This window comes from Podarcis cretensis (assembly GCF_951804945.1).
Source record: "Podarcis cretensis genome assembly, chromosome: 16".
Lineage (NCBI taxonomy): Eukaryota > Metazoa > Chordata > Lepidosauria > Squamata > Lacertidae > Podarcis > Podarcis cretensis.
Genome location: NC_137186.1, coordinates 17,878,841 through 17,903,881, shown reverse-complemented (window position 1 = coordinate 17,903,881; position 25,041 = coordinate 17,878,841). Strand labels below are relative to the sequence as shown.

Sequence of the window (25,041 nt, the reverse complement as noted above, 5' to 3'; positions counted from 1 at the left end):
CCGCCTTTCGGTGCATTTAATTTGTGTGTTTTCAACCGGCTGGCCTTCAACTGCATAAAATTGAAATTGCACAAGCTAAAGACACGTAGGTTGCGAGTTACCTGTATATAGATATTGAAAATAAAACAAAACACCCCAGGCAGTTGTGGCTCATGGGCTTCAGCAGGTAACTGGCTCTATCATTTTGCACCAGGCAAAATGCACCAGGCCCCATCCACACCTACATTTTATATCTGGCTCAGGTTGTTGGGCCTTATAGGCTCCTAGCAGGAGACCCTGCAAGCCTGGAATCTGCCTGCTTCCAATCCTTCCTTAAAAAAACAAGGACAACTAATATAAAACCCCACCTCAAACCTCTGAGGTACGGTGGACATGAGTTCCACAGGTTAATGTTCTGCTTTGCGTGACACTGAATGGGAAGGAACTCCCCACCCCACCCCACCCCTGGCTGATCTCCTGCAGGGGTAGCAGCAGCAACAGCAACTGAGCTCCATCCTTGGAGACGCAGCACCATCCCAATCCAGCTGGGCTCCCTGCCCTGCTGCTGCTGCTGCCGCCGCCACTGCCTCGTGCATTCTCCAAGCCCTCGCCCCTTCCCTGCGGGGACAGCCAGCCGGTTTGGCTGGTGCTGCCTGTTCTTGGGCAATTTGTTATGAATCTGTCAGAAAGCTCCAAAACTGCCGAGTGGCTGATACTGGGCGTGTGTGCGAGACGGAGACAGCCGGTGCTTTTTTGTCTGTGTGTGCGTATGCACGATCGGGGCCGCGGAGGTATGTGAGACGGGTGCAGGGGATGCCCACGTGTGTGTGTGTGTGTGAGAGACAGAGACATTGACAACGAGGCTGTGCTTTTGATTTTTATATATATATTAATTTTATTGAGTACAAATTAGAAAAAAATACAAATATACAAAAAAGGAAAATACATGTAACCAAGAGAAAATTAGAAAACATTTTACCTCTTCTCATATTTACAATTATTTACACCTCTACGAAACAATATTCACAATAAAGAAATGAAAGGTAAAATATAAAAGAAAAGAACAAGAAGAAGATAAAGAAAAGGAAGAAATAAGATCAAGAATGAAAATTTTAAAAGTAGATAAGTATTCACTATACACTGTGCTTTTGATTTTTATCACACACCACCAAAGGACAGGAGTCGAAAGGGGAGGTTGTCCGATTGATGTGACATGATAGAAGTTCGCACAAGTATGCATGGCACGGAGAAAGTGGATAGAGGGAAAAAATGGGTTTCTTCCTTTCTTGTAACACAAGGACTCGCGGACATCTATTGAAGCTGTGCCCAGTTAAACTGTGGAACTCACTCCCACTGGAGGCAGTCATAGCCACCAACCTAGTTGGCTTTGAAAGAGGATTCGACAAATTCGCGGAGGAGGATAAGTCGCTCAGTGGCTCCTAGCCAGGATGGCTTATGCTCTGCCTCCACAGTTGGAAGCAGCAATGTTTCTGAATACCAGTTGCTGGAAACTGCAGGAGGGGAAGAGTGCTCTGCTTGCAGGTTTCCTAATAGAGGTGTCTGGCTGGCCGCCATGATAAAAGGATGTTGAACTAGATGGGCCATTATTTGGGGGTAACCAGCTTGCGATAAATGGTTTTTAAAAACCCAGTAAAAGCACAAGAAGAAATAAAAAGTGAGAATGGCCTCGGTCCTGCTGGTGAAGGGTAGGTAGTAATAATAGGACTCCCTTTGGAGACAAAAAGTATGTATTAATGGAGAAACCCACTGAGCAGCTAAAAGTTCTAAACTCCACCCAAAATGCTGACTACTTCATAGAAATATGGCAGCCTTCCATCACTCTTTCAATAGATAATACTACTGTGCGGAATGGACACAGGAGCGACTATGGTTGTTTTTTTGCTAACACAGTCATCCTTGTATCATTTCAAGTGGGTGTGATAGGGAAATGTTTCTGTGTTTTTTTCTTTTCTTTTCTCCCTTCAACTATCATCATGATACAGAAAAGATACCTTTAAATTAGTAATAACAATAGACAGCTTTAGAGCAAGGTTAAGAGAAAAAAGCTCATCCGGACATTCTGGCCATAGGGCAGTTAGGGTCATTGTGGCCATCTTTGCCCCTGACTCCCCTGGGCCTACCCCTCTGTACAAGTTACTTAGGGTTAAAAAGGTAAAAGGACCCCTGGCCATTAGGTCCAGTCGTGACAGACTCTGGGGTTGCGGTGCTCATCTCGCTTTATTGGCCGAGGGAGCCGGCGTACATGTGGCCAGCATGACTAAGCCGCTTCTGGTGAACCAGAGCAGCGCACGGAAACACCATTTACCTTCCCGCCAGACCGGTACCTATTTATCTACTTGCACTTTGACGTGCTTTCAAACTGCTAGGTTGGCAGGAGCTGGGACCGAGCAACAGGAGCTCACCCTGTCGCGAGGATTTGAACCGCCGACCTTCTGATCGGCAAGCCCTAGGCTTTGTAGTTTAACCCACAGCGCCACCTGCATCCCCATACTTAGGGTTAGGTAACTATAAAATGCAGGTTGTGAGGAGTGGTCAGTGTGTAGAGTATGGAGTCCCCCTCCCAGCTCCAGGTATTTTAGAGCATCTGAATTAAGGCTGGAGATCTGTGCCAGATTACGCAAGGGTTCACAGAGGAGGCTGCTATCCACAATGGCTATGCTCTGCCTCTGCAGTTGGAGACAGAAATGCTTCTGAATATCAGTTGCAGGAAACCATGGGAGTGGAGAGGGCTCTTGTGCTCGGGTCCTGCTTGTGGGTTTCCTAAAAGAGGTGTCTGGTTGGCTGCTGTGGTAAAGGGATGCTTCACTAGATGGGCCTGATCCAGCTGCAGGGCTGTCCTTAGGATCTGAGGATGAAGGAGGGAAAGGACAGGGAAAATAACTTTCAGGACAGTGACATTCTGGAGAGCCAGAGAGGGCGAGAGAAGGGGAGACGGAGAAAAATGAGACAATGGGAACATGCAGCAGAGTCAGCTGCCATAGTGGCTTCTGTTACCAGTGAGCAAATTATTTGGACAACACTTTCCACTGCAAGAACCCCAAAGATGCCCCAGGCCAACAAGAAAAACAGTGGAATTGGATGGGCCATCCTTTGGCCACTACATAGGAGAGAGGCTGGCTGCTATCCAGATCAATACAAAGTACACTTAAGTCCTAGTGCGACAAGCGAGATTTAAGTGAGCTTAGCAGTGCTGGATTGCAGCCTTTGTACATGCTCTCAAGCGAAGGGCAAAGGATGTTAATTGGAGGTGCCAGCTCCCAACATTTGAGAGAGGCTTAAATCATGAGATTTTATGCAAATCGTGTCATAGGTGTTGACTCCCCTTAACAATTACACACACACACACACACAAACAATGCAATCTTAAGCTTACTCAGGAATCAAGCCTGCTGAATTTAATGGAATGTAAACCCTATTCAGGTGTTCAGGACATGACTTACCTAAACACACATGGATTAGACAAATTCAGAGAGGTTAAGGTTATCAGTGGCTACTAGCCAGGATGCCTGTGCTGTGTCTCCATGATCAGAGGCAGGGTTAGACAAATTCATGGAAGAGAGGACTGTTGATGGTTTCTAGCCATGATGGCTACACTCTGTCTTCACAGCTGGAGGCAACAATGCTTCTGAATACCAGTTGCTGGAAACAGCAAGCAGGGAGAGTGTTCTTGTGCTCGGAGACTGCTTTCAAATTCCCTACAGGTGTCCGGTGAGAACAGGATGCTGGACTAGATGGGCCGTTGGCCTCAGCCAGCAAGCTCTTCTTATGTTCTTATACAAGCATAAGTGTGCTCATGCCATGCCCCACCAAAATCTTGTAAGCAATTAAGTGGTTAAATTACAGGAAGAGCTATATAATGCCATCTGAGCAAACAACCTGTAGTCATCTTCAAATTAACAAGGTACTCATTCAGTGTCACTATTTGTGTCTTTTGTTTCTTCATTAAAATTGCATATCAAATTGTTTTGTTTATTTTTGGAACTTTGTTGAGTCATAATTTGCCGCAAGTGATGCATCGATGTGTTCATGGCATAACTTTTCAGAAACAACGAGATCTGGCGATTTGTAAGTTGGTGGCTTTGGAATGCAGAGCCCATGAACTTCCTTCTTCCTTTCCAGACCCAGCTTAGGCACTGATGAAACTGCCATTTGCCCCCTGGAGTTCCAAGTGCTTCTCTAATCTTTTCAAGTTAATCTTTTCTTAGAATTATATCCTACCTTTTCCTCCAGACTTCTCCTTCTCTGCATTTTATGCTCACAACAATCCTGTGATGTAGGTTTGGCTGAGAGACCATGACTGGCCCAAGGTCACCCAGTGAGCTTCAAAACTGAGTGGGGATTCCAACCCTTGTCTCCCAGGTCCTGGTTGAACACTATCCTGGCTGCACCTGTGGAACTGCATACTCGCTTCACTGTGACCAAAGGAGCTGATTCTTGCATCTGGTGTGGATAAGCATCTTCCAGGGAAACTCTCACACCTGTTAGCAGCTGCTAGGTTAGAGTACTCTTATCAAACCTCATTCAGAAGAGGTATGTAAATTCCAATTTAAACAGCAGGCTCCTGATGGAGTTGCAGAGCCTAAGCCAATGCCAAAACAAATATTTGGAGATATGATAGGTTTCTCAGTTCTGCTGTGCAGATTTTTGAATACCTTTTCAGTATGCAGTTTTTAGAATTCTTGGTCTCGCCTTGATTTGTTTTATTTTATTTTGGCAATCTTCCAGTATGAAAATCTCATAGGCTTTTAACCATTAGAGCTTAATGACTGATTTGTGTTATTTATCAAATGCTATTAACTTCTCTGTTTATGATCAAATGCTATCTAATTATGTGGCATATACTGACGATAGAGCCTGTCATTTGGGACATGGGGGGCGCTGTGGTCTAAACCACTGAGCCTCTTGGGCTTGCCGATTGGAAGGTTGTTGGTTCGAATCCCTGCGATGGGGCGAGCTCCCGTTGCTCTGTCCCAGCTCCTGCCAACCTAGCAGTTCAAAAGCCCACCAGTGCAAGTAGATCAAAAGGTACCGCTGCAGCAGGAAGGTAAACGGTGTTTCTGTGTGCTCTGGCTTCCATCATGGTGTCCCGTTGTGCCAGAAGTGGTTTAGTCATGCTGGCCAAATGACCCGGAAAGCTGACTGTGAACAAACACCGGCTCCCTCGACCTGAAAGTGAGATGAGTGCCACAACCCCATAGTCACCTTTGACTGCACTTAACTATCCAGGGGTCCTTTAGATCCTGTCAACTTTAATACACTGCAGACTTTAGGGAATCAATTGAAAGCTAAGCAGGGCTTTGTTAACAAGAAAATCAGTTGAAAGTGTGCTTGATCATCACTGGTTATATTTATCTAAAATGTGCAACATGGCATATTGTGTCTATTCCACTCTCCGTGATGGTGAGACCCAGCACTGGCCCATGTGAACCATAGTGTTTCAGAGTAGAGCGTTAGGCAGTTTGGTTTTTCCAGTAAAAAAACACACACCCTGAAATACAAAGACCAGTGATTTTATATGGATGCAGAGTTGGGTAGCTCTTTCCCTGGGGATCACTATAGTGAAAAACTTAGGTTCAGTTTTAGTCTGGAGGTGTCAACAATAACGGTGGGGGTGTATGACTCTACTGTTTTTCTGTCTGTCTGATGTGAGCGGAGTACTCATCATAGGACATTCCCCAGAATCCTTTGCAACATGTAGCAGTTCTCTGGCAAGTGGAAAGCATTCCCAAAACCCCCTATTATTATGTAGCCACTGTCTATGCTATGAAATTATGTGCACCCTTGCAAGTCTCTGTAAAGTGCTAAATACCACTGCATGCAGAATATTCAATTGTGGGTGGAGGAATCAGATGTCATGTATCCAACACTGAAATCATGTATCATCAAATTCTTTTGGAGAACGCCTGCAACAAGCATAAGAACATAAGAGTCGCCGCTGGATCAGGCCAGAGGCCCATCTAGTGCAGTATCCTGTTGTCACAGTGACCAACCAGATGTCCCAATCGGGAGTGTGTGTGAGAGAGTGACTTTTTAAAAACTTTGTAAAGAGCAGAACATAGGAAGTGGGCTAAATTCCTTTTTCAGTGTTGTGTAGGATTGGCACATTCTACCCTTGAACATGACGAGAAATATGCTCTTATTTTGGGGAAATTGCAGCCCCTTTCACCCCGGCTTAGTCTTTCGATAGCCTGGCCCTTGAGAGTAGACAGCTGATTCATTCTGGCTCATGGTTATTGATCCCTGGTGGTTGCTTCATCAAGGCCACTAGAATTTTGCAGTCTTGAACATGGGCTGGTTGCTGTCATAAAGAGCTTTTTGCATTCCAGAAGTAACTTTTAGGATACAAGGATGCTAGACTGAAGCTGCCTTGGGGCTCATAACTGCTTGGCTGTTGACTTGCTTCCCACCAGCTCAACCTCTACATTTGTAAATAAACAGGTTTTGCTGGTTAAAGCCAAGAGGGTCTTGGTTCTTTCTGTTAAAGGTTAGTTTTACAAATATAATAGGTTGTCAACAGCTGGGAGCTGCCCTGAGATTTGAGGATAAAGGGTGGTATACAGATTTACAATAAACAACAACAACAGTTCAGAACATAGTTAAAACTGTAGAATTCACTCCTGCAGAAGGCAGTGATGACCACCAACTTAGATGCCTTTAAAAGAGCATTACACAAATCCTCCTTGCAGGTAAGAGGCACCTGGCTGGCCAGTATGAGAACAGGATGCTGGATTAGATGGACCATTGGCCTGATCTAGCAAGGCTAGTCTTACGTTCTTATGTGTGCACATTGAAGTGCATTGAAGCATGTGTGTGCAAAACCCTTCTGCTGCTTAGAGATTTTCCTTCTAGATACTCTGAACCCTGAAGGACCCTGCTAGCAACTCCCACTAAAGAGTGCTAAGACATCCTGCCAAATGGATCCCCGGGGACAAAGCATGGGGTGCATTTAGAAGTGGAGAATATTGCATTTGTTTTTCCTGATTATAATGCTAGTGCTTCCACCCCGTTTTCTAGTGTTCTTTTCACACAACGCCACCTGTTGCTTTATGGGATTATGGCTTTTTTATGGATATAGCAGTACGCCGTGATAAATTTAATTCACACAGTGTGAACACAAAGTGACACAATGACAAACGTCACTTAACAACGTCACTAGACTTTTTTGCCCATGCCTGCTTCTGTTCCCCCATGAAAATGGCAGGAAAGAACTGCATGCTAGCATGACCACTCCAAATTTCGTTAGTTTACTCCTGCAGTTTTCTGGGTTCAGGGGACTGCAAATGGATTCCCCCCCTGGAATCAAAGAACACAGAAATGAACGCTAAACATGCACTGTTTTCCATTCGTTTTCTGGAAATGGCTTTTGCATTGTGTGAAACCTCAAATATAACATAGAAATTAACAGTTAGGGAAATACAGTGGTACCTTGGTTCTCAAATGCCTTGGTACTCAAACAACTTGGAACCCAAACACTGCAAACCCGGAAGTAAGTGTCCTGGTTTGCAAAACTTTTTTCGGAAGCTGAATGTGCTCCATTTTGCGTGTTACACTTCCATTTTGAGTGTTACGCTGACAATTTGAGTGTTACGCTGAGGTCTGTCTGTTTTTGCTATTTATTTTGCGTTTTTGTTTTTGTGGCACTTTTTGTTTTGTTTTTGTGACTGTGTGAAACCCACTTCAGTTACTGATTGATTGATTGTGTGACTGCAGTACATTGTTTATTGCTTTCATTTTATGGATCAATGGTCTCATTAGATAGTAAAATTCATGTTAGATTGCTGTTTTAGGGGTTGTTTTTAAAAGTCTGGAACAGATTAATCCATTTTGCATGACTTTCTATGAGAAAGTGCACCTTGGTTTTGGAACACTTTGGTTTTGGAACGGACTTCCGGAACAGATTAAGTTTGAGAACCAAAGTACCACCGTAGAATAAACTGCCATGTGAATGCAGTTAGGGAGGGCGATTTATCAGGGACACGAAACCCAAAACACAAGCTATGCCTGGGAAACAAGGACAGTTTGAGCTTGTTAAACAGATAATGTTGCCTGCTGCTCCCCTGACTTCTGCGGCTGTGGGTAGCTCCAGGGTTTGGGACAGCAGCATCCTGGCCTCCCTGTTTGCCCAGGCTTTCCTGTTTCGCTCCTTGTCACAGTGACAGGCTGACAGCAGGGAACCGGGCCTGTTGTTCTGTTTACGGCCATTGTCACTGCAGCAACAGCCCTCGGAGCAAGGGACACAGCCCCAGTGAGAGGCTGGGTTTGCAACAGCAAGGAAATAAGCAATGTACGAAACCCCAAAGCCGCTGTGGCTTCTCACTGCAAGGCTGGGCACACCCTTGGCTCCGGGTGCAGCTTCCCCAGCCGGTAAAACCTTGGTGGTAGCGGCGGCCTCCTGGAGCAGGAGAAAACGGAGCAGAGAGAAAGCCGGTTTTCGTGACTCACTAGAGGGAGTGAAGTGAGGGGCTTGTGGTGATGGCGGCGGCTTCTCTCGACCCTTTTGGGTCCTCATTGTGCCCTCCTGGAGAAATGTGCACACACCAGGTTAGGGCTTAGAACCCAACTCCCTGGCATGTCTGCTATTGTTGTTAATATGCATGGATTTTTCTGCATATGGAGAAGTAGTGTCACAGCATAAGAACATGACCCATCCAGTCCAACATCCTGTTCTCACAGTGGCTGACCAGACGCCTCTGGTCACAAGCAAAAGAGCTCTCTAGCCCTATGGCATCCTGTGGCAACTGGTATTCAGAAGCATTGCTGCTTCTGACTGTGGGGGCAGATCAGAGCCATCCTGGCTAGTAACCATTGATAGCCCTCTCTGCCATGAATTGGTCCCATCCTCTTTTAAAGTCATCCAGGTTGGTGGCCATTGCTGCCTCCTGCAGGAGGTAGTTCCATAATTTAACTACGTGCTGCTTGAAGAAGTCCTTTCTTTGATTTGTCTTGAATCTTTGTACAGTGTTGAGGGGGGGGCACTGTGAATGACTCCTCTCCTGCAGGGCAGAGAGGGTAGGTCTGCCTGACGCCAAATGCAACAGAGGTGTGTGTGTGTGTGTTTGATATCGGTTCCCAGCCATGCAACCAGTGGGCCAGTCTTTTGCTCTGACTAAGCTGGTGCAATCTCAGACTCTGTCGACACAAAACTGCTGAGCAGACAGCAGGAGTCTGAGCCGCATCCCGAAATCTTCTTGCTCCCTGCACACCTCTGTGACTGTCAAAGGGCTCGTGAGAGTCGCCCTCCTAAAGGGCTGCTAGGACACACCTCAGGGTGCTACTGTTGTGTGCCAAAGGGGCACCTCTGAAAAGGGCCACATCTGGCTCAATAGAAATGTTTGCAGAGTGATCTTCCTTTCATTCTCTTTTTGGAAGTGACTTCCACTGACCTGCCGCCACAGCTACAAATCCCAGTCCGTCACCATGTGATAACTATGCAAACTTCTGGGCAGGGTAACTGTGCTGGAGGCAGGATCATAAAAAGCTGCAGCGTCAGCAAAATGGGTGAGTCGTATCCAGCGCTGCCTTTTCCAGGCTGGAACAGATTTCTGCTCATGTAGCAGGTCTTCCCTCTCCTCCTCCTGCCCCCTGCCCTCTCAGAATGTTGGGAACCCCCTCCCCCCAAGCAAATTTGGGGGGCTTCTTGTGAGACACTGCAGGGAGGGGAGAGGAAGGGGGAAGACTTGCAATGCAAGTGAAACTGCACCTAGCCCAAGAATTCCGAGCATTTAGAGAGTGCATCAAAGCACTCAGCTTTCCCTGCATTATATTGCAGTCCCTGTGACAACCCCGTAAGCTAGGTCAGAATTGTTGCGCTGATATTGAGTGTTCCTGGGAGAGATTGTGGCCTGCTTCCAGCTGGGCGGATCCTATTGCTCTTCTGTTCTAAGCTGCAAGCAGAATTGCAAACACATATGATGTTTGGACCCTGCTCTGTGGGGACCACTATAGTGGGTGGGGCAGAACTGCAGTGGGCGGGGCTTTTGAAATTTAAGGCACAGCTGCTATAACCCTTGCAGTGGGTACCATTTTATGACTTTTTATTTAAAATAATCAGTCTTTTATTTAGGTCTGAAACACATCTCTGGCTGTAATTAAGAGAGAGAAAATGAAAGCGAGGTATAGTGCTGAGATACCATAATTGTGTCACTATTTTTTACAAGTGATTTTTAAAAGCTGTTTAACTCACTGCTGTTTTAGCAGCATGGTAAATGGCAATGATCAGAAAGTTTTTTGTTTTTTGTTAATGATAATATTATAGCATTATGTTGTTTATGGTGCTATATCTCTCTTTCATTAAAAAATATTGTTACATGCCACTCCAATCTTCAAGCAGTGCGATATTCCAGAGGTCCAAGCCCTTACCCACTGGTTCGTGTTTCTTTTGGTAATGAGGCACAGCAGAGACTGTGGTGTCTTTATGATATATGGTTTATTTACACATACATACAACAGAGTTATTGGACTGCAAGAAGATCAAACATATCCATTCTGAAGGAAATCAGCCCTGAGTACTCACTGGAAGGACAGATCCTGAAGCTGAGGCTCCAATACTTTGGCCACCTCTTGAGAAGAGAAGACTCCCTGGAAAAGACCCTGATGTTGGGAAAGATGGAGGGCACAAGGAGAAGGGGACGACAGAAGACGAGATGGTTGGACACTGTTCTCGAAGCTACAAACATGAGTCTGACCAAACTTCGAGAGGCAGTGGAAGACAGGAGTGCCTGGCGTGCTCTGGTCCATGGGGTCACAAAGAGTCGGACACGACTAAACGACTAAACAACAACAACAACACAACAGAGTCAGCAACGGAGGGGTTCAGAGCATTACACGCCAAGCAAGACTTGCTTCTGCCATAGCTGTACCTTTGGATCCAAACAGGCTCCACCCATGGCTCTGACTCTGTAGCTTGCTGTATTTTACAGACTGACACCTTTTCACCTCGAACACCCCACAGCCAACTAAAATCCTAAAAACTTCCTCCTAATGAAAACTCTGGCATTGTCTTCTGACTAACGATCTCAGAGCTCAGGGAGGGGCTCTCCTCCTTTGCTGGCTGCCATAGAGTCTCTTTTCTGCCAGTGGCCCACCTCCCTGTCTTTGTTCTCTGCTGATGATGGCCCATCTCTCAAGCGATTTCCTGAGCATGGAAAAACTTGTTTGGCCTGTGTTTTGGCACTGCTAAATCCAGTGTCGTGACAGCCCATCTTAATACTTCAAGCATTGATTACACTCCCAACACTTACTAAATTCAGGAATTATAGGTGTCTGACACCCAGAAACTCTGGCACCAACAAACGCATAGCAATACGTTGTTCTGAAAATGTTTTAGCACTAATTGAAAGATTAATTAATAAAAACTTAATGGGGTCATGAAATGACACCCAACGCAATGGTTATGATAAATGTGTGCCGAGCTGCGATGGGTTTGCTGTGATAGATTTGTAAGGGCAGAAGCTTAGTGGTAGAACATTTGAGAGGCAAGTGGCACTCCCAAGGTTACCTGGTGAGTTTCGCGGATGAGTGAGGATTTGAACCCTGGTCTCTCCGAAGTCTTAGTAGTCCTACACAGTAACCACCACAACACCATTGGCTCTGGGTCACACTTTGGGACCCCCTCCCCCTGGTTTTTCATCCAGAATTAGTGACACAAGGCCTGGTCCAATCCCTGGCACCTCCAGGTGGCCTCAGGTAGTGAGAAAAGCCCTTTTTGTGGCCTGACACACACACACACCCGTCAGAGAAGACAACACGGGTCTGGATATGTAACCTGTCTGTGGATCCACAGCCCTTTTGGTATTGCTGCTGCTGTTCACTAGTTAGGAGTTGGAAAGCCTGGCTAGTTTGCTTAAAATCAGCCAGAGATCAGCAAGTGGATCCTAACGTTGCTTCACATACACCCTTCCTGTCCCAGGACAGCAGAAGGAATCCAAGGAAACCTGCCTTTATATAAATTGATCTTGGAGAAATTACAGAGTAAGAATGTAACTGGGGGTAGGGAGTGACTCATGTGGCTTCTGTGAATGGAATTGGCCAGCCTCTTGGAACTGCAGCTGATGATGATGATAATAATAATAATAATAATAATAATAATAATAATAATAATAACAACAACTACTACTACTACTACTACTATTACTATTACTATTACAAAAAGCATCCCTACTGACCTTTCCAGCAGGCCCCAGAAATGCATGAGCACATTGTGAGTCATGCGCGACAGGATACGTCTTGGCCTTCCCCGCCTTCTCTGCGCATGCTCCGCTCTCCTTCGCTGTGTCTCCCCACGGAGAGCAGGTTTGGCAAGACTGTTGTTGAGCAGGGAGGGAGGGAGCCCAGCTGGCGGGGGGGTGGGTGGGATTAAGGGTTCAAGAGAAATGACCCCGGAGAAATCTGGTTCGGCTGGTTGGGTGTCTTCCTTTCTCACGTAACTCCCACTCAGAGGTGAGTTTCAGGAGCACCTTTTTTCTCATTTGGAGGCTATATATATATATATATATATATATGTACATATATCACTTGGGTTTGGTGGAGAGACACCTCTGGGCGATGGGACGGCGGCAGGTAAGAAGGGAACCGGCTGGAAAGGTTATTATTTTTTGTAACACCTGCAGTCACGCACAAGGGAGGGCTCCTCTCCCAGAAGCTGAAAAGTGCTGGAATCCAGATGCTTTGATGGAGGTTTTTTTAAAAGAAAGAAAGAAAGAAAGAAAGAAAGAAAGAAAGAAAGAAAAACATCCTCGGTGAGACCCAAGTTTGAATGCCATGATCCCTCCTGAGCAGGTGTTGACCAGGGGAGCAAAGAGCTGTGGTTGCCTTTGACAGCTAATGTGGCTTCTTTTTTTGTGTCATCCACACATGTGGCCTGGTGCTTTGCAGCCACAGGAAACGAAACAGGTCTCTGCCCTGGGGACCATACAGTGCAAAATTTTGACAGTGTGGCTAGACAGTCACAGGAGGGAAGGGAGAGGCGAGAGGAGGGAGGCAAGGGTTGTCAGGGCACGCAGTGACATGTACATAATCACGGACAATTAAGGATGTGAGGGCTAAATTAGACACGGCATGAAAAGTCTGTCATTGCCTTGTCTTGTGGTGGCGTATTCTTTGATTAAAAGCAGTGGGGCAGTGGATTGGATCGGGAACGACAGTGTGGTGTAGAGGTTGGAGTACCAGACTATGACATGGGAAACCAGGGTTCAGATCCCCCACTTGGCCATGAAGCTCGCTGTCACTCTCAACCTAATCTACCTCACAGGGTTGGTAGGAGGATAAAAATGGAGGAGAACCATGTACGCTCCCTTGAGCTCCTTGGAGGAACGGCGGGATATAAATGTGACAATCAATCAATCATAATGACAGGGGGACCCATCCCCCTCACATCATTTTTTCCTGATCAGAATCTCCCATTTGAGGTTCGCTCCAGGGGGAGAGTGAAAGATAAATCCCTGTGTCCTTCCCCCACCCCCATAAAATGCACACACTGCTTGATTGCAACAAGCCTCAAAGCTGTGGACAAAGAGAAAAACAACAAAAATCATTGCCAAAACAGTTAAAAACAACTAATCAATAACGTTCAAGTAAAAGTTAAAATCAGTGATAAACTAAAAACAGATTAAGACACAGACCAATGTTCCATACATCTGGGCAGGCATGCCTAAACAAAAGTGTTTTTAGCACATGCCGAAAAGTGTACTGTGAAGGTGCCTACCTGATATCGGTAGTCAGGGGGTTCCAAAGTATGGGTTCTGCCACATGAAAAAAAGCCTTTTCTCACAAATGGGAAGAGGCGGGAAGAGGCTCAACATGGCCATGGCGGCTGCTGGTAAGCCCAACAGGTCATGGAATACTGAGGGGTCCTGGCCCCCTGCTTGAATTTTCTTTGGGGGGGGAGCTGGGCCTCTCGGTCCCCACCCCCCAGATGACACCACCTGTAACAGTCCCAGTTATACAGAGCAAAGCGGTTGCGAGGGCACATTTGGGTTAGGTGATCTCGCAGGTATTGCAGCCTTCCCTAACTTGATGCCCCCTAATATTCCGCGGCCCGTCGGGCCTACCCACAGCCGTGAGGGCAACCTGAGTGCAAGAACTCTCTCCCTTCCTGCAGTTTCCAGCAACTGGTATTCAGAAGCATTGCTGCCTCAGACCACAGAGGCAGAGTGTACCCACCCTGGCTAGTAGCACCTCCCATGAATTTGCCTTATCCTCTTTTAAAGGCATCCAAGCTGGTAGCCATCACTGCTTCCAGCGGGGGTAGAGTTCCACAGTTTAAAAGGACTGTTGTGCCTTAATGCCCCACAGAGGGTTTTTTTTACTGGAGGCAAATAATTGGCCCTGACTGGGATCATAGAGTAATGGAATTGTAGAGTTGAAAGAGACTACGGGGGTCATCTAGGAACCTTTCGCCCAATGTGGGGCTCAAACCCACAACTCTGGGATTAATAATAATAATTTTTATTTATACCCCGCCCTCCCCAGGCAAGGCCAGGCTCAGGGCGGCTAACAAGCAATAATAAAAATAAGTTGAATGAATACAACTTAAAAACAAAATTAAAATACAACATTAAAATATTGAAACAGTAAAATATTAAAATGTAGCCTCATCGCAGGAGGAGAAAGGAAAAGAAAAAAGAAAGAGGGGGAGGGAATCAAATTGGCTCCAAGCCAAAGGCCAGGCGAACAACTCTGTCTTACAGGCCCTGCGGAAAGATATCAGATTCTGCAGGCCCTGGTCTCATGAGGCAGAGCGTTCCACCAGGCCGGAGCCAGAGTTGAAAAGGCCCTGGCTCTAGTTGAAGCCATTAAGAGTCTCATGCTCTACCAACTGAGCTATCCGGCCTGGACTAGGCAACTGTCTGGACTTGTCCTGCAGGGATGTTTGTTTGTTTTAATTATCCAAACCTGCTTGGACTTTAAAGCCACAGCAGACACTTTGAATTGGCTGCTATGTGTGCAAAAGTTGACGCCAAGAGGACTCCTGCAAGGGCAAAGACACCATTGCAGTACACAGCGCCTAAAGTGTCCCTCTCCCTCAGGAACATCGCCATCAGTCTTAATTGGAAGTTGATGTTCCAGTGCTCCCATCTCCCTCCTCAAGCAATTCGCTTCTATGAGATGGTGCTATATTGCATTTTACGAGAGAAGAAATTTTTATTGAGAATTTGCATATTGAAAGCACTTCAGATTGCCAACTAGATATTCATTCTAATTTGCTGCGGCTTGACCTAATTTTCAAATTTCATGTTATAGGGCTTCTTGCATGCCTTTAATTAAGTGTATCGTTCATCGGAATGCATTTGAACATCGTGTTTTGATTTATGGAATGGGCTTTTTTTTATATAACGTTTAACACTCACCAAAAATTCAGATTCATGAATGTCCAAAGCCAAATTTCATTAGTGTGTTTTCAGACTGGGATTAAATCCTTCCTCCAAGTCATATTGGCTAATTAATTCATCCCGGTGGTTCCTCCCTCTCCTTTTTTCCTTTTCTGGAAGCTTGTAAGGATGTGGTTTGGTTTTCTTTCTTAAGTCTCAGGATTCTGATACTGAATTTTGAACAGCCTTGCCCCGTGTTGCCTTCAGATCTTTCTGACTACAGCTTCCATCATAGATCATGGAATTGTAGAGTTGGAAGGGACGCTGAGAATCATCTAGTCCAACCCCTTGCAATGCAGGAATATGCAGCTTTCCCATTTGCGGATCAAACCTGCAACCTTGGCATTATCAGCACCATGCTCTAACCAACTGAGCTATCTAGGCCGCCGTTTCAAACAGCATGGCCAAGATGCACTGCTAGCTAGGACTGATGGAAGCTGTAGTCCAGGTATCTGTAGAGGGACCCAGGTTGAGGTTGGCTGCTTTGAACATTGAAAGCCTTTATGGTAGGACCTACCTTGAATCTATCTTGAGAGATTCAGCCTTCATGAACCCCTTTCCGAAATGGCCTGATCCACGTTTTGCAGATGAATGTGTGGATGGGAACACAGATTTTGCACTTCTCTGAATGTCATAACTGTTTGTTTCATTAAATTTATACAGCAGTTGATTATAGAAAAAACTCAAAGCGCTTTCAGTCCTTGACAGGTAACCTGCTTAAAACCTTATTTGATTATGTCTTTTGAGACTCCTTTTCTGTTTTTTAAGAAAGTGCTGACCAGGGCAGAAAGTGATGTAGAATAAAAGTATGGAGGAAAAAATGTTGGAACAACCCTGTCCCTCAGCAACCTGGTGCCTTCCAGATGTTTTGTTCTCCCTTTGGCACCAACCAGCACACCTGGAGGTCGCCTGGTTGGCAAAGGCTGCTGAATCCTGAATCAGGAAGTTCTCACTTTGAATCTCACCTCTGCCATGACTTAAACAAGGCCCCTCACCTTTCTGTTTCTGGGGATTGTGATGCTGGACTACCATCCAAGGTTGTTGGCAAGATTCCTAGGAAGATGTGTACATAAAGTGCCTTGGACATGTCGTATAAATGGGTTGGGTGCCTTCTGAAACTTGCAATGATGGCCACTGTATTCAAATTCATGAATACCAATTTCAAATTCAGATTCAAGGAGTGCTGTAATGAATATGGTCTGAGGCCAGGAATAAGTTGCTGAGCCCTGTTTTAAATGGCTACTGAACCTTGGAGTTAACATTGTTTTAGGGCTGAGTCAAATGAACTTTATTGGTTAGTGAGAAAGATCTGGGATGCGTGTGAAAGATTTCAGGAAAACCTCCCCTTCCTCGCGGTTTTCTCATTCATTTTGTTTGCCATCTGTTTAGGGCAGGGGTGAACAGATCAGTCTACTTCTAGTGATGTTTTCACATGTGTTCATACAGAAGCCTGTTTTATGTTCGTTTACACATCAGTCTACAGTTTTTAAAAATGCATGATTTCAAAATGTATCTTACCCCAAAACAAGGTGCAATTTTCTGGAGCCAAGAAGGCTTTTTTGATTTGTATCTAAAAAAGCTCAACAACTTTTGGGTTTTTACTTTTTGAAATATGACAGCCCTATTATAGACAAATCTGACTGGCTACCCGGTATCATTATGAAGTCAAAACATAATGAAGACATTGGTTCTCACACACACTCTCAGCTGTCTGTCTGATATCATCAGGCAGTCAAATCAGTTCAGAGAAAGGGCAATGCTTCTTGCCCTCATTCTGCACTCGTGATGGAGATGGTCATGAGACGAAATTCTGAGTGAATGAATACTTATTCTCTGGAACCCCTGAAAAAATAGCCAAAGGGAGCAGGGGCTCTATACAGGTTACAAATACTGTATTTTTCCGTCTGTAAGACGCCCCCATGTATAAGACACCCCCTATTTTGGGGGACACAGATTTAAGAAAATGGGGGAAGATGTATCCGTGTATAAGACACCCCCTTATTTTTGACATTATTTTTTAGAGGGGGGGGGACCTAGTCTTATGCACAGAAAAATATAGTAGATGCATTTGGGGCAGGGGTTGTCAACCTGGTCCCTAGCACCCACTAGTGGGCGTTTCAGGATTCTAGGTGGGCAGTAGGGCATTCTGCGGCACAAGCTGAATCCTGCTTCCATCGAGCACTGGTGGGCGGTAAGGAAATTTTACCATCAAGAAAGATGCATTAGTGAGCGGTAGATATAAAAAGGTTGACTACCCCTGATTTGGGGTCTACCCCCTAACCTTTTCCATTCAGTAGTCTGGCTTCTAGTGCTTTGTATGTTGGCCTTCCTGGTTATGCTGGCAAATATGTAATTTAAATGTTCCTCCTCTGTACAATGGTGAGGAACAGTATAGCTATGTGCTCTGACATTGCACAACAGTGTTGCCTTTTGTGCAGGAGAAGACGTGGGCCTTGTCTTGAGACATCATATCCTGTTCAGCATAGTCACCAATTACTAGCACTGATGGGTGTGTCATTTGTACACCTGAGGATGCTTCCATCTTCTTCTCATGACTTCTAACCATTCAGCTACCTTTTTTCCAGGCACATGGAACCAAGAACCACTTTGGTATTAATTATAATTATCAAAGGTCATTGGGTAAAAGCCCCTGTTAAATAAGTTTCAGTAAGAATTTGGGGAAATGTACTCAACGTTATACACTGGTGATATATATACTGTACAGTGTACCCATTGTTGTCAAATGTAAAATGACTGAAAATGATTTGGTTCCATTGTGGACTTAACATAATTCCTCTAATTCCTAATCAAATGTTTGAGGAATACTGACTTCCCAAGTCTCAGTCTGGATCCGACCATTTCTGGTGTAATTTTTTTGCTCTTCAAAAATAGCTTCTTCTCCATCACTGCTCTTCTGGGGCCCAAATGAGACACCTTGCAGGGCTTCTGCCAGTCTGAAGATAAAATTGTGGTCTAGGTCACGGGTAGCCAACATGGTGCCCTCCAGATGTTGTGTACTACAATTCCCATAAGCCCCAGCTAGCATGCCCAGCCATCATGGATTATGGCAGTTGTCCAGAACATCTGGAGGGCACCATGCTGATGACTCTTGAACCAGTGGCCTGACGTGGGAACCTTCCCAAGTGCGGCTACATAAGCAGAAGTATACAAATCAAAGGAAGTCATAGTTGCATTCTGTTCTGCCTTGGTCAGCTCCCACGGAGTCTTGTGTCCACCACAGTTTAAGAAGGATATTTGCAAGCTTGAATGTGTGCAGAGGAGGACAACCAGGATGATAAAAGGTCTGGAAACCAAGCCTTATAAGGAATGGTTAAGGGAGCTGGGTATGTTTAGCCTGGAGAAGAGAAGACTGGGAGGTGATATGATAGCCATCTTCAAATATCTAAAGGGTTGTCACATGGAAGATGGAGCAAGCTTGTTTTCTGCTGCACCGCAGGGGAGGTGCTGAGCAATAGATTCAAATGATAAGAAAGGAGATTCCAATGAAACGTTAGGAATAATTTTCTGATGCTAAGAGCTGTCTGGCAGTGGAACAGACTCCCTCACTGGAGTTTTTAAAGCAGAGGTTGGATGATCATCTGTCATCTCTAGCTGTGATTCCTACACTGCAGGGGGTTGGACTAAATGACTCTTGGTGTACCTTCCAACTCTATGTACCTGTGATTTTATTCAACATTCCTACGCTGCTTCCAAGATCCATTTACTGTTGACTAACTCTGTTAGGGAGCCATTTGACTCCTCAGTATTTTCTGCGCTGAACCACTCCATGGTTAGGGTTTGGGTTTGGTCGAGATGTTGACCCTGGGCCGCTGACTATGTCAGTCTTAGTCAAGCTGACGTTATGATGAGACTTTGGGATGTGTGTTATGGCATGACATCAGCAAATCTCCCTTGGCCAAGCAGTGTGGCGCATGCAGGACACAGCTCACACCCTCCTGGTCCAGCGAAGGAAGGTCACTTACTCACCGGACAGGTACTCACGTCTTTATCTGATGTACCAACATGTTAGGACTCAAACAGTGAGGATGTCGCATTTTCTTCCTCATTCTAAATGTGTAAGTCAAACAAGAGCATGACTGGCTTCTTCAGAAATGTTTGTTCGTTACAACATCCAATGTACCTGACTATATCCTCGTACGCCGCGTTAATTCATCCTAAGGAGGCTTCGCCAACCTGAGGCCCTCCAGTTGCTTTGGAATTCTATTCCAGCTGTGCAGGCTATGGCTGATGGAATTGTGGTTCAGAACATCTGTAGGGCCTCACATTTGGTGAAGGCTGATCTGAAGTAACTACAGTGCCTGGTTTTGTACACACAAGTGCCAACAAGGTTTAAGATCCCTAATTCACTCATTACAGGTATGTGATGAAAAAGTGGAAATAAGCCATTTCTGAGTAAGGTTGCCAGGGCAGGAGCATCCCAGACCCTGAGATTTGAGAGTTCAAACTTGAGACCTGCGTGCTGTCTCTGGTGATGTCACAGAGTTGGCCCCTGGTGATTCTTCCTCTGTGCTACCTCCCACCACTGGGCCCTGGAGACGGAAGTTAATTGGGAGAGGGGAGGAGTGTGCAGAGGAGGGCAGACTATGCCATAATTTGCAGCTGGCTCCTGCCAGACTGAAGCTTGCAAGCTGCACACATAGTTGTCCTAACAATTTTTTTTAAGGTACTCTTGCCCACCTGGAGATTCAAGCCCTCCACTTGCCACCAGGAGGGAACCAAGCAAACTTGGAGACTACAGATCAGTCCTGGAAATCTAGCAACTCTATAGCAGGGTGCCAGAAAAGTATCTGTTTGGGAATTTAAAAAAACTCATCAGCCAAAGTTGTCACACACACTTTGTGGAATAATTGAAAAGTTCCTTGATTTATGAAAAAGGCCCCCCCAGCCCCCCCTCAATTCGACAGACAACAATATTGAGTGCTACCTTTTGATGTGCTAGTGATTATTCCAAGCCCCTGGAATATATGTCATACTCCACCTGTGTGATTGGGGCACTGAATTTAGGCAGGGTAGAATAAAGGATTCTGCATTTAGAGCTTACTGGGAAAGAATGCTGGCTGTAAAACCATACACTTGTATTATGAGATGAAGAATGAAACAATTGTTATTATTTCTGTAGTCCAAAATATCTGGAGGGCAGCAGGCTAGTAAAGGTTGCTTTAAGATGATATAATTACAGTATTGTATGACAACAAAACGGTTTGTGTCCCAAAGAACTGCTTCCCCCCTGTGGCACAATGGGTCAGTGCATCTGGCTGTTAACCAGAAAGTTGGTGGTTCAAGAACAAAACAGAGCACCTGGGTTCCTGTTCTAAGGCCGCCACAGAGTTGGTGAGCCCATGTCTCTTGCCTGTGCCACTTGAACCCCTCTGCTCATTGAAAACCATTATGCCATTGAAAACGATTATGTCATAGAGAAAGACTCTAGCTTATTCTTCTCTGGTCTCTGAACCCTGGTGTCCCCCAAGCCTCAATTGAGTGCTTTAAGCACTACACCACACCAGTTATCTGGACCCTTGGCCTGACTCAGCAGAAGCATTCATCCCCGGTTCCTTGTCAAAACAGTTCTGCGAGCTGAGCCAAGGCTCTGTCTCCTGAGTCAGCTTTGGCAAAAGCACAAGCACGATGGAATTGGGTTCCCCGCCTCCAGACGGCCCTAACCATTGAGATCCCTGCCGCCTCTGCCGCCTTTGAAATGGTGTTGCATGCTGCTGTTTACCTTCCAGGTATCTTTTGGCCAGGCGCCCGTTCCCTGGGTGTGAGAGGGCTGATTCAGTCAGGTGGCATGAGAAGGGATGAGGAAGGAAGCTGAGTTCTCTCTCTCTCGGATGCAGCCGTGTGGCAAAAGAGGCTTTTCTCTTTCATGGTTATGTTTTCTTTGCTGACTGAACGCAGAGTCCTAAGCAAACACCATTTACTGACACCACCTAAAAAACACATATCAGGTTTCTTGTGCCTGGTTCCTCTGGGCAAGGGGATGTTTAGGTGTCAGGTAGCTGTGGTGCCCTGCAGAGGTTTTGCACTACAGCTCCCATCAACTCCAACCAGTGCTAGCGGGGGCTTTTGGGAGTTGTAGTACAAAACATCTGGAGGGCACCCCATCAGTGCACGCCATCTTAAAGGAAAGGCCAGCTTTTTGCCACAAAGTCCTTCCTCCTGTGCCTCGGTTTCCTCTTTGAAACAGAACAGGATGGGACTAAACTTGGAAGATTTATTTTGATCCAGGATCACCATGCCCCCTGGCCTGACTTGACATTTCAGGGTTCTGGTTTCTTTTGAAGCTCTATGCAGGTGGGAGAATGAGGGGGTTGGATTCTGAGGTGAAGTGAAACTGACTGAGATGTTTCAAGCCACAGTCAGGGAATGCCAGTTTGAATGTTTCTAGAAAAATAGCACCTTAGCCTGTGCTCTAGATCTGCTAGTTTTCTCCTTGCAGGGAGTTCTTTCATGCAAGGGGACATCCCAAAGGGAAATCCTCCACCTGGCATCTGAAGTACTGTAATCCATTATATCACCTCAGAAGTTCACACAGCCTAATTCCCACCACATTCTGGGGCATGTGCAGATCTCACCTCAGGGTCTCTGAGACAAGACTTTCCTCAGGGTGAGAAGCTACCAGGCCCACCCTCCAGCTTTAGCCTCCCTGCAGTTTACAGTTTAACCCACTCTTTATGTCTGGCGTGTTGTTCCAGACTAACTGTCCATCCTACCTTCCCACCCTTCCTCCGGAAGAAAGTGGTGTGGAGGGAGAGACCCCAATGAAGGTATAATCTACAGCAGCCGTTCTATCGGGCTATAAGAGCAGGAGAAGGACAGGCCTGTAGGGCTCTCTGGCCGTTCTGCCCAGTGGCGTAGCGTGGGGGGTGCAGGGGGGCCGGCCGCACCGGGCACAACATCTGGGGGGAGGGCGCGCTCGCCGCCTCCGGAGTCGCCGAAGAGCCTTGGGCGCAGGCTGTAGCAGAGCCCCATGTCTCATGGAACCGACGAGCTGTGCGTGCGTCCGGGCTGAAGGCGTCCGGCAGGCAGCGGCTCTCAGCACTCGCTGCGGTCCCCGCGCGTCAGGGCCGCGGAGGGCGCGCCAGACAGCCCCTCCTCACAGCCCCACCGCCGCCGCCGCTGCTGCAGCTGCTGGGCCATGTTGCATTTTCCTCGCCTCTCTGCCCTCCTCCTCCTCCGGGCAAACGGCGTCGTTTGGGCGGCAGCGCCAGCGGCAACTCGCCTCAGATCACCTGACACGGACCCGCCGCCGCCGCCGTGGCCACCTTACCGTAAATACCCCAGCCCAGGCAGCAGCAAGAAGAAGCTGGCAGCGGCAGCAGGTTAGGGGTTAGGGGCGCAAATTACTTGCCTTGCCCCGGGTTAGGGGGCGCAAATTACTTGCCTTGCCCCGGGTGCTGACAACCCACGCTACGCCGCTGGTTCTGCCAAAAGATCATCACCTTTTTACTTCTCCATGAAATATTTCCATTCCATCTGGTCATTGCAAGAACTGTTACAGAGAAATAGTACCTGAGACAAATTGTTTTTTTCCTCCTCTGTTCCAGCCCCTTTTCCTTTTGTGTTGTGTCTTTAATCCTGAGGGCAGGAACTGACTTACCACTGACATTTGAAAGCTGTTTTGGCTGAAAAGCAGGGCAAAAGCTTGTGACTGGCGGGGTACGGGGACTTCAGCAAACTGCTACCTTCCTTTCCCCCAGCTTCAGCAGTGAAGCAGTAATAATGGTACCCTACTTTGCAGGGCTGTTGTAAGGTTACTGAGGAAACATAGGCAGCAAAGTGCCTTTCTGGGTGCAGATCTGTGCACACGTTCTGGGAAGTAAACCCCAGCACTCAGTCAGACTTTCCCTGGAGTAAACATGTGTAGGGTTGCACTGTACACCATGTTGATTACTTAATTAAAAGGCCATTGAGGAGACATGGGTGACCTTGAGCTCAGTCACTACCTCTCAGCCTAACCTACCTTACAGGGTTGTTGTTGTTGTAGAAGAGATTAAATGAGATAGGGAGGAAAGTCATGCGAACCACTTTGAGCTCCTTGGAGGGAAAAGGTGGGATATAAATGCAATAAATAAGTAACATCAGAGAGTTTACAGCAATGATAAGCTGCATTTTTTTTTAAAAAATGCAGCAATTATAAGCTGTGTTTAAAAATACAATAAACCAAGGGGGCCCTAAAATAAAAAAAAATATATCTACACTAGCTGGTGAATCCCTTTTCCTGTACAGGGAGCTCTGCACGCACTGCCCCTCCTTGCCTGGGGAAGTCTCAGCAGTTTGCAGGCGGAGGGAGGAGATCCCACAAGCTGTGGCAGAGCCCAGGTATCTGTGCAGGCAGGTTTACCTGGACTCTCTGGCCTGTCCGCTTCCCTGGAGGCAGGAGGAGCCTTCTGCAGCCGGTGGTTCCGGCTCTGGAAAGGATCCACGGGAGGCCAGGCAAGGAGGACACCTCTGCTGCAGGGGCAGAAGGGCTTGAGGTGGGGTGGGAGCTGGGGTGTGTGTGGAGAGAGGGTGGGGGGCAGAGAGGCCCTTTTTCTAACATGCCATAAAAATGCAGCCAGATGCACAAGGTCTCCTTCAAATGCAGCGAGGGTCCTTTCTGGTTCCTGCTTTTTGTGTGTTTTGTTAAAATGCCATGTTAAAAGGTCACCAGTTAGCGACAAAGAAATAAGTTAATGGCAAAGAAATAAATGTAAGCCCACCCACAAGCCACACTGAAGGACCGTCCTCACCCGACTGCCATGAGGTGACCTCAGGGGCCAGTCCCTGCCTCTCGCTCTCACCTACCTCACAGGATTGTTGTGGTGGGGATTGAGCATGGGTGGGGGGAGAACCATGTAAGCTCAACAAAGAAAAAAGTGGAATATAAAGGCAAATAATCATACAGTGGTACCTTGGTTTAAGAACAGCTTAGTTTATGAACAACTTGGATTAAGAATGCTGCAAACCCGAGTGTTTTGGTTTGTGAACTTTGCCTTGGAATAAGAACATGTTTTGCTTCCGATTGAGTGTGTTCCATTTGTAAATTGACTCCCCCACTGCTATGGGAAAGCACGCCTTTGGTTTAAGAATGGACTTCCGGAACGGATTAAGTTCGTAAACCAAGGTACCACTGTAACAACAACAACAACAACAACAACAACAACAACAACAACAACAGCAACAACAACAGCAACAACAGCAGCAACAGCAGCAACAACAACAACCAAAACCTCATGCAAAGTGACAAGCAAGCCGAGCTTTTGTGTCCTCCAGAGCTCTTCTTCAGGATGGCTGTTAAGAGGATGCAGCGGGCAAGTTGGGGAGAGAGGAAAAGAGAGAGTGAGGGCTAGATACAGTGGTACCTCAGGTTACAGACACTTCAGGTTACAGACGCTTCAGGTTACAGCCCGCTAACCCAGAAATAGTACCCTGGGTTAAGAACTTTGCTTCAGGATGAGAACAGAAATCAGGCTCCGGCGGCACAGCAGCAGCAGGAGGCCCCATTAGCTAAAGTGGTGCTTCAGGTTAAGAACAGTTTTGGGTTAAGAACAGACCTCCAGAACGAATTAAGTTCTTAACCCGAGGTTAACCTTGGTTGTTGAACTTAATCCGTTCCGGGAGCCCGTTTTGACTCCCAAAACCGTTTGAAAACCAAGATGCGGCTTCTGATTGG

General features: G+C 46.4%; 1 protein-coding gene across 2 annotated transcripts in view; it reads left to right on the top strand.

The window, feature by feature from the left end:
* NECTIN4 (nectin cell adhesion molecule 4) overlaps positions 1 to 25,041 on the top strand; it is an 88,742-nt gene that overhangs the window by 41,035 nt on the left and 22,666 nt on the right. Inside the window, exon 1 of one of the 2 annotated variants that reach the window (XM_079956827.1) lies at positions 734 to 770. The exons of the other annotated variant lie outside the window; for it this stretch is intronic. Coding sequence (XP_079812953.1) covers positions 749 to 770 — 22 coding nt within the window. The 5' untranslated portion in view covers positions 734 to 748. Of the gene's footprint in view, positions 1 to 733; positions 771 to 25,041 lie in introns of those variants that run through there. 2 annotated transcript variants of the gene reach the window in all.